This window comes from Adiantum capillus-veneris, chromosome 3 (genome assembly GCF_014529385.1).
Source record: "Adiantum capillus-veneris isolate H3 chromosome 3, ASM1452938v2, whole genome shotgun sequence".
Taxonomy (NCBI): domain Eukaryota; kingdom Viridiplantae; phylum Streptophyta; class Polypodiopsida; order Polypodiales; family Pteridaceae; genus Adiantum; species Adiantum capillus-veneris.
The window spans coordinates 166,869,394-166,882,149 of NC_140933.1; the positions used below are offsets into that span (position 1 = coordinate 166,869,394).

General features: G+C 38.4%; 1 protein-coding gene across 1 annotated transcript; it reads right to left on the minus strand.

The window, feature by feature from the left end:
* Positions 1-921: 921 nt before the first annotated feature.
* On the minus strand, positions 922-3,029 carry LOC147462128 (uncharacterized). Its single transcript, XM_086502708.1, has 4 exons — positions 2,643-3,029; positions 2,070-2,265; positions 1,906-1,992; positions 922-1,580 (listed from the first exon to the last, which is right to left on the minus strand). Exons 1-4 carry the CDS (start codon positions 2,912-2,914, stop codon positions 1,383-1,385), a joined length of 753 nt encoding a protein of 250 aa, XP_086358834.1. The 5' UTR covers positions 2,915-3,029; the 3' UTR covers positions 922-1,382.
* Positions 3,030-12,756: the final 9,727 nt, after the last annotated feature.

The following is a 12,756-nucleotide window of genomic DNA, read 5'->3' on the forward strand; positions in this document are numbered from 1 at the left end:
CAGTGAATCTATATGCTACGCGGTTCTCCAATGTTGAGACTGAAATGCACTAGCCAGTTGTCTTTCACATCTTTCTAGACTGAGCAGTTTCATTGAGAAAATTACTAATAGTATGTGCACTGCATGTTGTGCTTTTTGGTCAAAGGAAAATCTAAGCACATGAGAAATAGCTGCAGCAATCTTCTGAAGACTTCTCCCATTGACTATGACTGTCAGCATCAAAAAGGTTTTGATAACATGCTCTATCATATTCATATCGATTGGCAACCTAGTAGCCTCCAATATAGCCATCATACCCCATGTTTGTAATCCAAGGGGTTAATCTGGCGCTGTGAGCTGTGGCTAAACGACAGGTACTGGCCCTTGCTGGAGTTCGGCTATGGCTATGTCTGGAGAATGAGAACTCACTAGAGGAAGATGGCTAAGGGAACCACGAATGAGCACCTAGAGGTGTAATGTATAATTTCCATTTGGTGTGAAGATTTTGGGCACCAACCGTGAATGGTTTCTATCAAAGTCCCATTTTTAATTATGGCAATCTCTAGTAACAACCTCTCCGACTTGCAAGTAACTCTATATACTTTAGATATGTAAACATTCTAAAAATCAAGGTGTTTCAAATACATCAATTCCATATGTTGAAATTCACAAGAACATTCAACATAGGTACTCTTAGGCTCAAGAGTATCAAAGCAATTCGAATGTGTGTTAAGTAACAAGTTTTAACTCGAATCTTTCAGGGAACTTTCATATTTCTAACCTTCTCAAAAAGCGACAATTGATAGGGGTGTGACTATCACATACATACGTTAGGCACACAGGCTCTTGGATTACCATTGTGCATTGCATAAGAAGGGGAAACCGTAGCACACCAATGATGCCACTACAGCAAAAACAATACAGTACAACAAGGGGGTGACATTTGTGGAAAGGCAGGACATGATATAGAGAATAACAAAGTACCAAACTGTGTAGCCACAGGCACTTCCTCTCACTAGAATCTCAGTGGCTGTATCACCAAAAACAGCTGCTGCTCACACAGCTCTGCAAAGCCATGTTGCGGCAACTGCAAAAACAGCTAATGCGAGCATGTAGAAGTGTGAGCAGGTGTATGCTGTTTACATGACGAAAATGTTACAAAGGCTTGCTACATTACATACAGAAGCTATGCTGCAATGCGAACACATGAATGTCCAGCTGTTTCAGATCATTTGTGTAGCCCCAGCATGAGACCCAAAAAAGTCTGCCATTTACAGCAACACCAAAAAAAGGCCTGCAATGGGCTTCCCAACCCCTACTGTTGAGACTTGTACCTTTTTCCTTTTTTGAGCTGTTAATTTAATACACTTTTCACCCCAAAAAAAAAGGCCTGCAGTCATATTCTAGTTCCTCTTTCTTCGTTTCCTTGTTGAATCTTTGGTGGATATGTCATTGCTTGCTTTGGAATGCTTTTCACTCTCCTTCTGATCCTGCTTTTCAATTTCCTCGCTCTTGGGAAATCTCTTTTCCATTGCTGCACACCAGAGAGCACGCTCCAATTCTGAAGGTCTAAACTCCTTGCCGCTTGATTTGGTCAACTCCTGCTGAAAGAAGCTTAGGTAAGGAAAAAATCATACATGCAATGAAGCCCACCAATGCGTTGCTCAATCAAAGTAATTCCCCTGATTGATAAGAGTAAGTATAACTTGTCAGTAGCATGCAAGACTAAAGCACTTATACAGTAAAGATTTTTGCCAGTATTTCATAAGAAAGTTGATCAAAAAAAAAAAAAAAAAAGACTTGCCAGTAGCATGCAAGACTAAAACACTTACACAGTAAAGACAACCCTGATAATGCATATTACAATACGGTTTTTGCCAGTATTTCATAAGGAAGTTGATAAATTAAAAAAAACAAGGCAACAACCTGAGCTTTGCATTGAAGCTTTTCAGCAAACAAAAGATACTGCTTCAATGTGTAATCTTTGACACCACCCAAAACAGCTATCATAGCCTGCACGAAAAAGTGTTTACAATGACAATCTCATAAGAACCATTGATAACTCTCTTTATAAGACGAAGAGTACCCACCTCATCAGACATAAAAGGGGCCACATCAGGCGCAGCTGCAGCAAGGATTGCTGATGCCGTGGCTGGTCCAACACCTTTAAGAGCAGTTAAAGCATTGATTGCCACCTTGAGATCGGGTAGTGCCGAAAAGGAGCCCAAGGATGCCGCCTTCACATCATCATCGGTCAAAGCTGAGGCAAAACTCAGCAATTTGGGCCTGCATGTGGACAAGACCTGATTTTGAAAAAGATAAAGTAAATTTTTGCCTCAAAGTCACCAGGGCCTGCCTATGGCCATCATCACAGACAAGCTTATGGTATATTCACACAGAGCATGCAATTTTCATTTTGCTCATGTTATTCCGACAGGGGTTAAAGGTCGGCGCCCCCAAACCCATTTGCATTTCTTGAAGTCCTAGCCACTTCAGAGACTTTCCTTATAACAGGCATAGATGGCGATCCTTCAGTGCACATCTGAACCTATTTCTTCCATGTGCTGGACCAGGCTACGGATTTTTGCCAGATCCTCTCTCTCTCTCTCTCTCTCTCTCTCTCTCTCTCTCTCTCTCTCTCTCTCTCTCTCTCTCTCTCTCACCTCCACTTGCCACGAGAGAGCTTCCATTGAACGACCTTGACGAGTTCCTGAGCAGTGATGAACGGCGAGGGATGACGTTCCTGCACAAGAGAGGGGAGAGAGCGCGTGTAGAAATCATCGAGCTCCTGCAATTTGGGCTTGTTGAGGGCCTCGATGAAGGAGGCATACCCTTCCAACTGCTGCTCCCAAGCCGCGCCATCGTCGCACTCATACTCTACCCCCATTTTCCCTCGCAACAAAATTGTTAGATTGACCAGCTCTGGGGTAGTCATTTTCACTCAAACACCCAAAACCCTGCACAATTGAATACAATTCTTCCCAGAGAATTGGCAAAGGCGATATAGGCATTAAACCAAATGTGCATTGTTGTGCAGTTTGTCATGTGCGCTAAAGCCTAACATCAACCATTGGCAATTGAGAAAGGGAAAGCTCATATGAATCATGGTCAACCAATGTGGAAGCCTCTCCTCTCAAAGGGTACACCTATGAGATTGTCAAAATGTCTCCCTTGAAAGTCTAAGTAGTTTTCAAGGAATGCACGCTCTTTTGCTCTCTTTCTTATGGCTAAGGTTTAAGTATTCCACCCACAATTGGTGGCCAAAAACAATTGAACGTAGATTAGATCATGAGCCAACATGCTAGCTAGGATGTTGGACGTGTTGGAGTAAGATAGTTCACAAGGCGCCTAGTATGAGGCTTGCATAATCATTATATTATCATTAATCGAATGGATGATACGTTGATGTTCTATTGCACGGTAAATATTCATAAGCTACATGTTGATAAAGTGGAGGCTGGGATTTTATACAATGAAGGCAACATAGGATTATGTTGGGATTTTGAGGAACACTCCATCAAAGAACATCATCATGGGAATGTACGCAAGGCTCATGTTTTTGCCATCACACTACTTGTAGACATTTGAAGAATGTTCTGTGACTGGATTCATCAAGATCAAGTCATCGATCTTCAATCCACCAAGATGGGAGTAGGCAAGCTAGGCATATTGTCTACGAGAGCACCTTAAAGGCCAACCCATTACGACATATCACCTACAAGGTAGAGGTTGAGGACACAGCTGCAAAGTTCAACTAAGCTCTTGAGACCCTCAATGGGCATTTCTATTGGAAATAAGGCAATGAAAAGGATGTACATCATCTAGGAGGGGGAGGAATGTTTGCAAATGCTGATGATGAATACCCCTTCTAGTCAAATTTTCCCTCATTGTATTACTATTATCATCATTGGATTGTATATATAGATAAATCCCACTAGCTTCTGACGAAATTGGATTTTTCCCACTTAATTTTTGTTGTAAAAGTAGTTATCCCATGGGAACTAGGCCTGGAGGCCAGTTTTTAGAATCCCTAGGTATCATTAGAATTGGGATAATGTTGTACGGTGAACTCTTTGTATGCGAAGCTTTTGAAGTGAGTAGAGCCCTTTTTTAATCAGTATATCTTGCAATCTAGTAATCCAAATCACGGTTTGTCAATTGCATTGTGTTTATCTCCTCTTGCTCTATCTCTTATATGTATTCACTATGGATTTGGTGAAGGATCATGTCTATGTTGTGTAAACCTTAAACTGCTGTATTGGTGTTCTATTCAAGTTTAAATGCTAATCTTTTGATAGGAAGCTCGTCTTATGGCCTAAAGGGAAGTTGTTAGATTAATTATATGCATCATTTGATGACCCAAGAATGAAGAATTTTGATTTGTGATACATTTTAGAATTAGTTTTAATGATCTAGGTTTGTTTTGACAATCCTAGCCTATCATCTTCGTGAGTTTTGAAGCATTTTGAGCTCATATGATTGAGAAAACATTGAGTGATTAGTTTGTGTGAGGGATGACTATATGCTTGATGAATGATTGCTAATGTTGATTTATGATTTCTCTAATGTATCTTTCGGCGTAGGATTACTCCATTATAATTAACACTCCAACGCATCTTTGTGTTGCCCCATCTTGGTGTCTTCTTGAGTATTGACATTGAGTGTGTTAGTGCCAAATAGCTTTGCTAAGATGTCTGTCGCGATTATCGGCTAGCACATAGGCATCAAGGATTGACCTGCTCTTGTTTTATTAAGAGATGTTTGCTTAGGTTCATATTAAACCTTTTGAAAATGTGTTTCATAAATTATATATAAAAGAAGAAACTCAGAGATTGCATTATGTACTTTTGATTGGGTTGACAATTCTTAGAGTATGTCCAACCTCATTTTAATGGGTTATGGTGATTGTCCTAGATTCATGGCTCTTTATTTGACAAGAAAAAATGAGCATTAGGCATGTTATCTTGTTTCCCTTTTCGTAAACAATGTCAATATTTCATTGCATGGTGTGAGTTCTTTAAGCATGGACATATCACTTTGCATTTAGCTGGGATCTTATAGCTTTGGACCATGTCACTACTATCTAGCATTTTTTTAATCTAAGCTTGGGATCAGGTACTCTCAATAGATTTAGGTTATCTAAGTTTACAAAATTTGGTTTTCAAACTTAGATGATGAGATCCTTAGCTTTACTATATCTAAGTCTTTCTGAAAAGCATTTCTTGAAAAACAGTTTGCCCTAAACCTTGATGTGCACTTACACTTCTATAAATTTGAGCATTGCATTCTAGTTTCTTAAGGATCTTCTCAAAAAATTTATGCTACTTGACTTTTCTACCCTCATCTTGTATTAGCTCTTAGGGTTTACTAGCCTACCTAGCTTCAATAGAATGGTAATACCCCAGTTTACTTTATGTTTATACTTAAGTGGTCCTCTTTTGCTCCAAGAGCTCGCTAGCAATTTTGGACTCATAGGCAATTTATCAAAATGATTATTGGCTCTACTCTAACTTGTTGGGGTTTCATTAAAGAGTGGCTTTATTGGTGCCTTGCTCTAATCTTTATTGAATCTTGACTCTTGGCATAACTTACAAATGTTTATGGAATACTACTTCTTGTTGTTTCTCCTATTTAAATTTTTGACTTAAAATCAGCTCCATTTGAAAAATGTAACCTCTGACTAGGGCTTTGTGGTCTTGAGCCCATTCTCAATATATTGGTATCTACCCCGGTTTTAAATATACCTATACTCATACTACTGATAGTTGGTTTTGCTAATTGTCTTGTCATGACCTTATAGAATGATTCTATTACCAGTCATCTTTTGTATCTTATTTGGATTCATTGACATAATTATAAAAACGTAAAGACTTCTATCAAGATTTTTTTCTATTGGTCCCTAATGGGTAAAATTTTATATGATTATGGACCTTTCCCTTGGTGCCTTTTTCATATTTAAAACCTTGTACTACATTTTCTACTTAACATCTTACCCTTATTTTCAGGTAAAACTAGGGATGCTCGGCAAGATCTAATTCTAGGAATGTTAGGTTTCTTTGATAAACTTTTTTGGGATTCTTAGTGTGTGGCAAACTATACTACTTGGCCTTGCTTTTTTAATCAAACTTTGATTTTGAACAATATTTTATGAAAATCTCTTGTTTTTTTCTTAGTTCTAAAAGTGTTGCTTTGATATAAGTACCATACTAGTTTGATGAAAATAATTTCAAAAATAGGGATGGCTCTTGATGCTACCTCTGACATAGGTGGCTCTTTGATCATAGTAGATTTGTAGTATAATAATGAACATGAGCATATGCCAAACATGAAAATTTCATATTGGGCAAAAAAAACCCGGTCAGTATCAGAATTAATTCTTGATATTTTATCTATAATGACATCATTTTTATCAAATTGGTTGATGAGTCAAAAGAAAGACTTTTTTTTAAACAAGGAATAGTTATTTAATTTGGATATTAGGCATTTGGATCCTCTAGGAGGATTTCATTGTTGAAAGGTTTCCCTTGATGGTTATGATACTATCCTAAGAGAATGAAGCCAGCATCGATTTCTTGTTGAAAGGTTCATATAAGCTATAAAATATTCCTTAAGAATGAGTATATTTACTTGTACTATTCATCAAAGTTATTATTTCAAACATTTCTAAAAAGAAGGGACTAAAATTCTTAGAAGATGGATTATACTTTTGAACAATATTTATAATTTAAAAAATTCAAAAACTTACACATACTTAAATACACCTTCAAATTAGTGATACCCTTTTGATGATTTAGTAATTTTTTGAAAAACATAAGAAACAAATTATCTTTTTTTAACAAAAAACATTTTTTATAGGACAAACGCTAATGTATTAATCTTCAAGCGGGACAAGGATAACAAGTGATAGGTTCTTTGATGCATGCAGAATGTATCCAAGGCTAACGAATATGTTGTCTGTTTATATGAATGTAATGAGAATTCTATCTTTGCTTACCAACCTTGAAGATGATGGCTTAATTCATCCTTAGCTACAGTTCGACCTTGAATATGATAGCCTAATTCATCCTTATAATCACTTGTTGTCTTGATGTTTAGGATAATTGGAATGATTCCTCATTTAGACCATATTGTACAAAAATGATACAGACACCTTCTAGTTGTCTAAATCTAGTTGTCTTTTGAATACAGTGGTTGTTTGTGTAGAATTATTGTCTTTAATACAACAACATGCACATCCTAAACAAAAGCCTTCCCATGAGACTGGGTAGCTTGGGACGATGGCTCAACTTACTTCCTATATTTAGTTTCTAGCAGGCCCTCTATCGGTAATTCTTTTTTATGGGTGTTAGATGGTCTAGATTGTGGCTTTAGATGGGGTTCATAGTCGTTATAGTCCTTTGATTTGGATAGTTTCAACAAGAAGGAGCTACTAGTTTTACTAACTCATGTTAAATTTTGTATCTAAATTCAATGTCTTGGGGTAAGGGAAAGACTACTTCTAAATGAATTTCTCGAGTGAGGGTCATCTTCAACCAAAGAAACGAGCCAAGATCATGAAGCATATCTTAAAATCCTTTGATAAACATCCCATCAAAACTAGATCTAAGAAATTTTTGGAGAGGAACACTAAAAACAAACAGATTTTATATTATGAATAACTAAGAATATTTAGCTAATCCATTACTTTTTGGATTTGTAACATGCTCTGGACCTCTCCCAAGGCTTGGGATTAGGGCTCTAGTCCTCTCTCAAGGCTTGGAGTTAGTCTCTAAATCCTTATCTTTGGGTAGTTCTCTTGTACTCAAATATATTGCCAACTTGGATGCTTCTCAACTAATTCATGACTCCTCTCAAGAAAAAGAATCGGATACCTTGCATATGGTTTCCTTTCATCACTAGGTCAAAATATTTGTACATATAACCAAGAGCTTGCCCACTTCTTGTCTTTAGGGGTTAGACTTGCCGGTTTTTGAAGAGTCACTCCACAAGCCACCCCATTGTTCCCCAATCTAGTGGAATTTTTTGCACAGATACGGCTACCTTAGAGGCCATAAAAGAATTTAAAAACAATCTTTGTGAACTTAGTGAGACCACTCTCTAGGAAATGGTCCAAAGCTTTCCAAGGTCTTCCCTTTCCTTCCCGTTAGGCAAATTAAGGTTTGAGTCTTTTGGAGTTGACCACCAAATCTGGATTTTACCAAGAAGGATAAGATTTTCTCTCCTTTCCAAAATCTCCTTACACTAGTTGAGAATCCATCGAGAAAAAAAGCTTAAGGGCTTAAGGACTGATAATGATGGGGAGTATATCTCAAGAGAGATGGTTGAATTTTATGCAAAGAAAGAAATTGAGTGACAATTTACTGCGCTATACACGCCGACTCAAAATGGAATTGAAAAATAAATGAACCATACTATGCAAGAATGTCTTCTTGCTATGCTTTCTATGGAAAATCTTACAAAAATCTTTTGAGGACAAGCCATTTTGATAGCAATGCATATTGTCAATAGGTGTTCCAACACCCCATTAGACTACAAGGTTCCTAAAGAGATGTGGTATGAGCCACATTATGATCACTTACATGTCTTTCATTTTGCAAGGCATACAATGATGTGCCAAAAGTGCTTAGATTAAAGTTTGATCCAAAGTTACATAAACACATGTTTTTTGGTTATGCTGCTCATTGTCAGATGGATTATTGTTTATGACACTCACAATCTCATAACACTTTTAATGGGATATTTAATGAATCAAAGATTCATAGACAACCTCTTAAGGGAATTGAGTACAAAAGAGTCATATTTGAGAATGTTACCTCTGAAACAATACAAACTCAGGATTTAGTGATGTGCGCTCCACTAGCAATGCTCATGAATGAGCAAAAAGCAGTAGTCAAGTGGTGAGACATTCTATAAGAGCCTCACATCCACCTAAGTGATTTCAACTGGGTGTCGACTATATTATGCTGATTGACTTTTGTGAACCATCTTTCTACCAAGAAGCCATGTAAATGGATGACAAGTTGAAGTGGGAGAAAGCTATGTATGACTAAATTGTGAACATGAGACTTGGGACTTGATGAGTTTTCCAACTAGAAAGATAGTTTTACCTTGCAATTAGGTTTACATGCTAAAGAGTACATTTGGAGATTCTATTCGTAGGTACAATGATGGACTACCTATTGGAGTGATGACACACTTATCTACTCACCTCACTCACTAGCGGCTCATCCTAGATCGTTGTACTCGTTCCTCTTTTACATTGTATTTTTCCTTCATGTTTTGTAGACGTCTTATCTTGAGTTCGTGAAGAAGAAGAAGTACATGTTTTGCCCCAATTTGTGTGTGTGTGTGTGTGTGCGCGCTTGCAAGAGGTCAAGCTCTCTCCTTATCTATCTTTTGACATCTCTCTCTCTCTCTCTCTCTCTCTCTCTCTCTCTCTCTCTCTCTCTCTCTCTCTCTCTCTCTCACTCACTCACACACACACACACACACACACACACACACACACACACACACACACACACACACAACACACAAGCTAAGGGTAGTAGTGTCCAATTGGGAGCAGAGGCAACAACAGGGCGAAGTTGTCAGAACTATCCTACAGAGGATAGTGACTGGACAGTTTTTCATAATGACGCATGTGTAGAATATCAGGAGGAAGAATTGGATGAGCTAGATGTGCTGTTACCCCAAATATTTCCTATTCTAGAAGCCTCCTCTGATGATGAGTCAGTAATAAGCTCAGAATATCTGCTCTCTTCTGATGAAGAAGATAGCATAATAAATCCTGTCAAAATGGAAACTGAAGGAGTCAAGGTTGAATCACCTTCATCCACATCCTCAAATTTAAAAGGGGTAACAAAGATCGGAGATATGAACATACTTGATATCAATGGTCTTTCCCAGGAACAGATTTGGAAGGTGTGCGAGTTTATCTACAACTCAGCCCACTATGGAATCAATTATAAAGATCTAACACAGAGGCAATCTGTGTCCATGATTATAGTTGGTTTTCAGGGGATGTGGATGATCTCAGTCTGGACAGTAAAGCCTACATTATGCAAGGTGTGCCTAAAGGACGAGAAAATTTTGACAATGTGATTTCTCTATTTTTTGCAGCTCTTGTTATGCAGTTTTTAGGATCAACCAATAAGATACAGGAGCGCAATAAGGAAGCTTTTTTCAGAAGCAGACTCTGTGATTTGACCCAGGTCAAGAAATATCAGCAGTAGTAAGAATTCCCTACAATCTGAGAATAGGACCTCAATTTTTTCTTGACAGAGTAATGGAGCAGGCTTTAGTCCCATGGGTAAAACTGTCCATTCGAACATTCCTTGGGGGACTACAAAACTAGTTTTGTATCGATCAGTAGGCCTGATCTTAAATTGCCAAAATCTGCTTTTTAAAATCAAATTTGGAGAATACTTGACTGTCCTTGATTCTGCGGAGCAGATCATCCTTTAGTGGCAAAGGAAAGTGCTTTGCCTCTAGCCAATCATTAATGGGTTTATAATTAATGACTAGCCGTTTTTTCCCCCTTTTTTGCTATGAGTGATTATTCACATAAAAATCTTGACAAGCAAAGGCATTATTAGAAGGGACAATCAAACCAGTTTGCAGGAGCTGATCAATTTCTTCCTTGCATAGCTTTGTGTCTTCCAAAGACATTCCTGGGTGAGTAGCCTTTAAACCTGCTGGTTGCGGAGTACCTGGCAATCAAGCTTGATCTATCCCGTAAAGAGCAGCAGTGATATCAACCTTTACATCTGTTCAGAGATATGGTTGAAGATGCCCCTGCTATTGCCCTAAGGGAAGATTGGTGTAGGATGATGAATCAAAAGAGAGAATCTGCTGCACCTCAACAAAGAAGAGAATCTGCTTCTACTCGTTTCTTTCCCAGTAAAGAGACAAGTAAATATCAGGAAAGATATCCACAAAATCCATCAGCAGGGCCACTAGATGAAGATATACCCGAAGCCTCTACCGCTAGAGATCAGCCTATAACCGAAGCTTGTGAGTATATTCAGATTTGTAGTGAGAATGATCAAGCTATTCTCCAAGCTATACAAGAGGTACATGCTAAATGTGATCAACTACAACATCAGATTCGTTACGTTGAAAGCCAATTAGCTACCCTAGAAACAAAGATTGATCATGTTTATGACATAGCTAACTATTTGTTTGATGTAGTTGCTATGACTGATATTGCTAATGAAGCCCCTACCGATGGGGTTCCTACTCGGCCCATAAACAACTGTAGTATTATCAATTTTGATCCAAAGTATAATCAAGCCTTCTATTATGAAGTTTGGATCAAATTCCCAGCTGAACAATCTTTCAAACTTGATGCATTATGGGATTCGGGGTCTGTTGTTTCCTCCATCAACCAAGCCTTGGTTCCCCCACATTTGGTAACCAAGCTTTCTCATGGTATTACTGTTTCTTATGCCAACAACACTTGCGGGCGCATTTCTACAATCGTCTTGTGTAAAATGGCTTTGGGTCATGCTAAGTTTCAAGTCACTCTCTATCTTCATCCTCATCCTAATACTGACCTTACTATCGGTGCTGATATCATATCTCAGCTCACGCCCTACACTGTAAATACTAATCTTTCGATCAGCTTCCGTCTTGAATCTAGGTCCTATACAATTCTTACTAAAGCTCGCGGAGCTCTTTTGTTGGATGGGTAATTCCCACACTCCCTAATCCGCACAGAAATGAAAAGAAAAGGGAAAGAATGCAAGAAAGGTGGGAAATGCTCGCATCTACAGATGGGCTTACAAGCTAAGTCATTTTGATGTGACTCATGAATATGTGCCTGGGTGCAAAAATAATATCGCCGATTTGTTATCACGTGTCAAAGCAACCTAAGCCATGATGTCACATTCCACTGTCTGAGAAATGGATCCAATCTCAGCTGCGATGCAAAAGATACTGTACTTTTTGTATATATACCTGCACTCATCCTGCATATCAACACTTGTAAAGATATTCTCACTCTACACTCTCTAAAGCAACTTGCACCCGGTAAAGTGACACGTGCACTTACCACGCACTATCTCTAAAGCAACTCGCATGTGCTGGCGGACACCTACCTAAAGTCACACACGCACTAGTGTATGATTGAAGCCATCCACACTCTTCTACTATAAAGAAGACAGAACTCAAAGGGAGAATCACCTTTCATCCAGAGCTCATAAGCTTCTCACCTATAGAGTCCTCACGAGTCTAGTAACCTCAACACCTTATCCCTGTACAGTTTGTAATCTTCCGCCATATCTCCACCAAGCTTGTAATTATAGAGTCCTCACGAGTCTAGTAACCTCAACACCTTATCCCTGGACAGTTTTTAATCTTTCGCCATATCTCTACCAAGCTTGTAACTATTTCCTGTGTTTGCTTTCTATGATAAATCAAATACTAGTTTCAGACTATTTTTGTATTACTCTGTGAATCTTGAGTCTTGTCTATCCTGCTTAAATTGGTATCAGAGCCATGTCTGAATTGGTTTTGAATGCTTTACGATAGCGAGTGGTAATTGTTGAAGCTAATTAAGGAGTACCCTCATATTAGTGAAATTGGAAGCCCTTAGCTGTTTAAGTCACCGTCACTAGGCTTGGTGCCGCTCAGACAGAGACGTTGTCAGCTCCTTATATCTTCCAATCAAGTTCACTACCAGGTGCACTGCACGTTAGTACTCTAATGAATCTCAACCATCATTAACTACGTAAAGCTTAAACATATTTCATTATGGCTATGATCATCTCTTCC

Coding starts and splice junctions, on each gene's coding strand:
- LOC147462128 (XM_086502708.1), bottom strand. CDS start 2,914: ATGACTACCCCAGAGCTGGTCAATCTAACAATTTTGTTGCGAGGGAAA. Junction 1,993..2,069: donor CCCCTTTTATGTCTGATGAG/GTGGGTACTCTT, acceptor TTTTTCGTGCAG/GCTATGATAGCTGTTTTGGG. Junction 1,581..1,905: donor AGCTTCAATGCAAAGCTCAG/GTTGTTGCCTTG, acceptor TTCTTTCAGCAG/GAGTTGACCAAATCAAGCGG.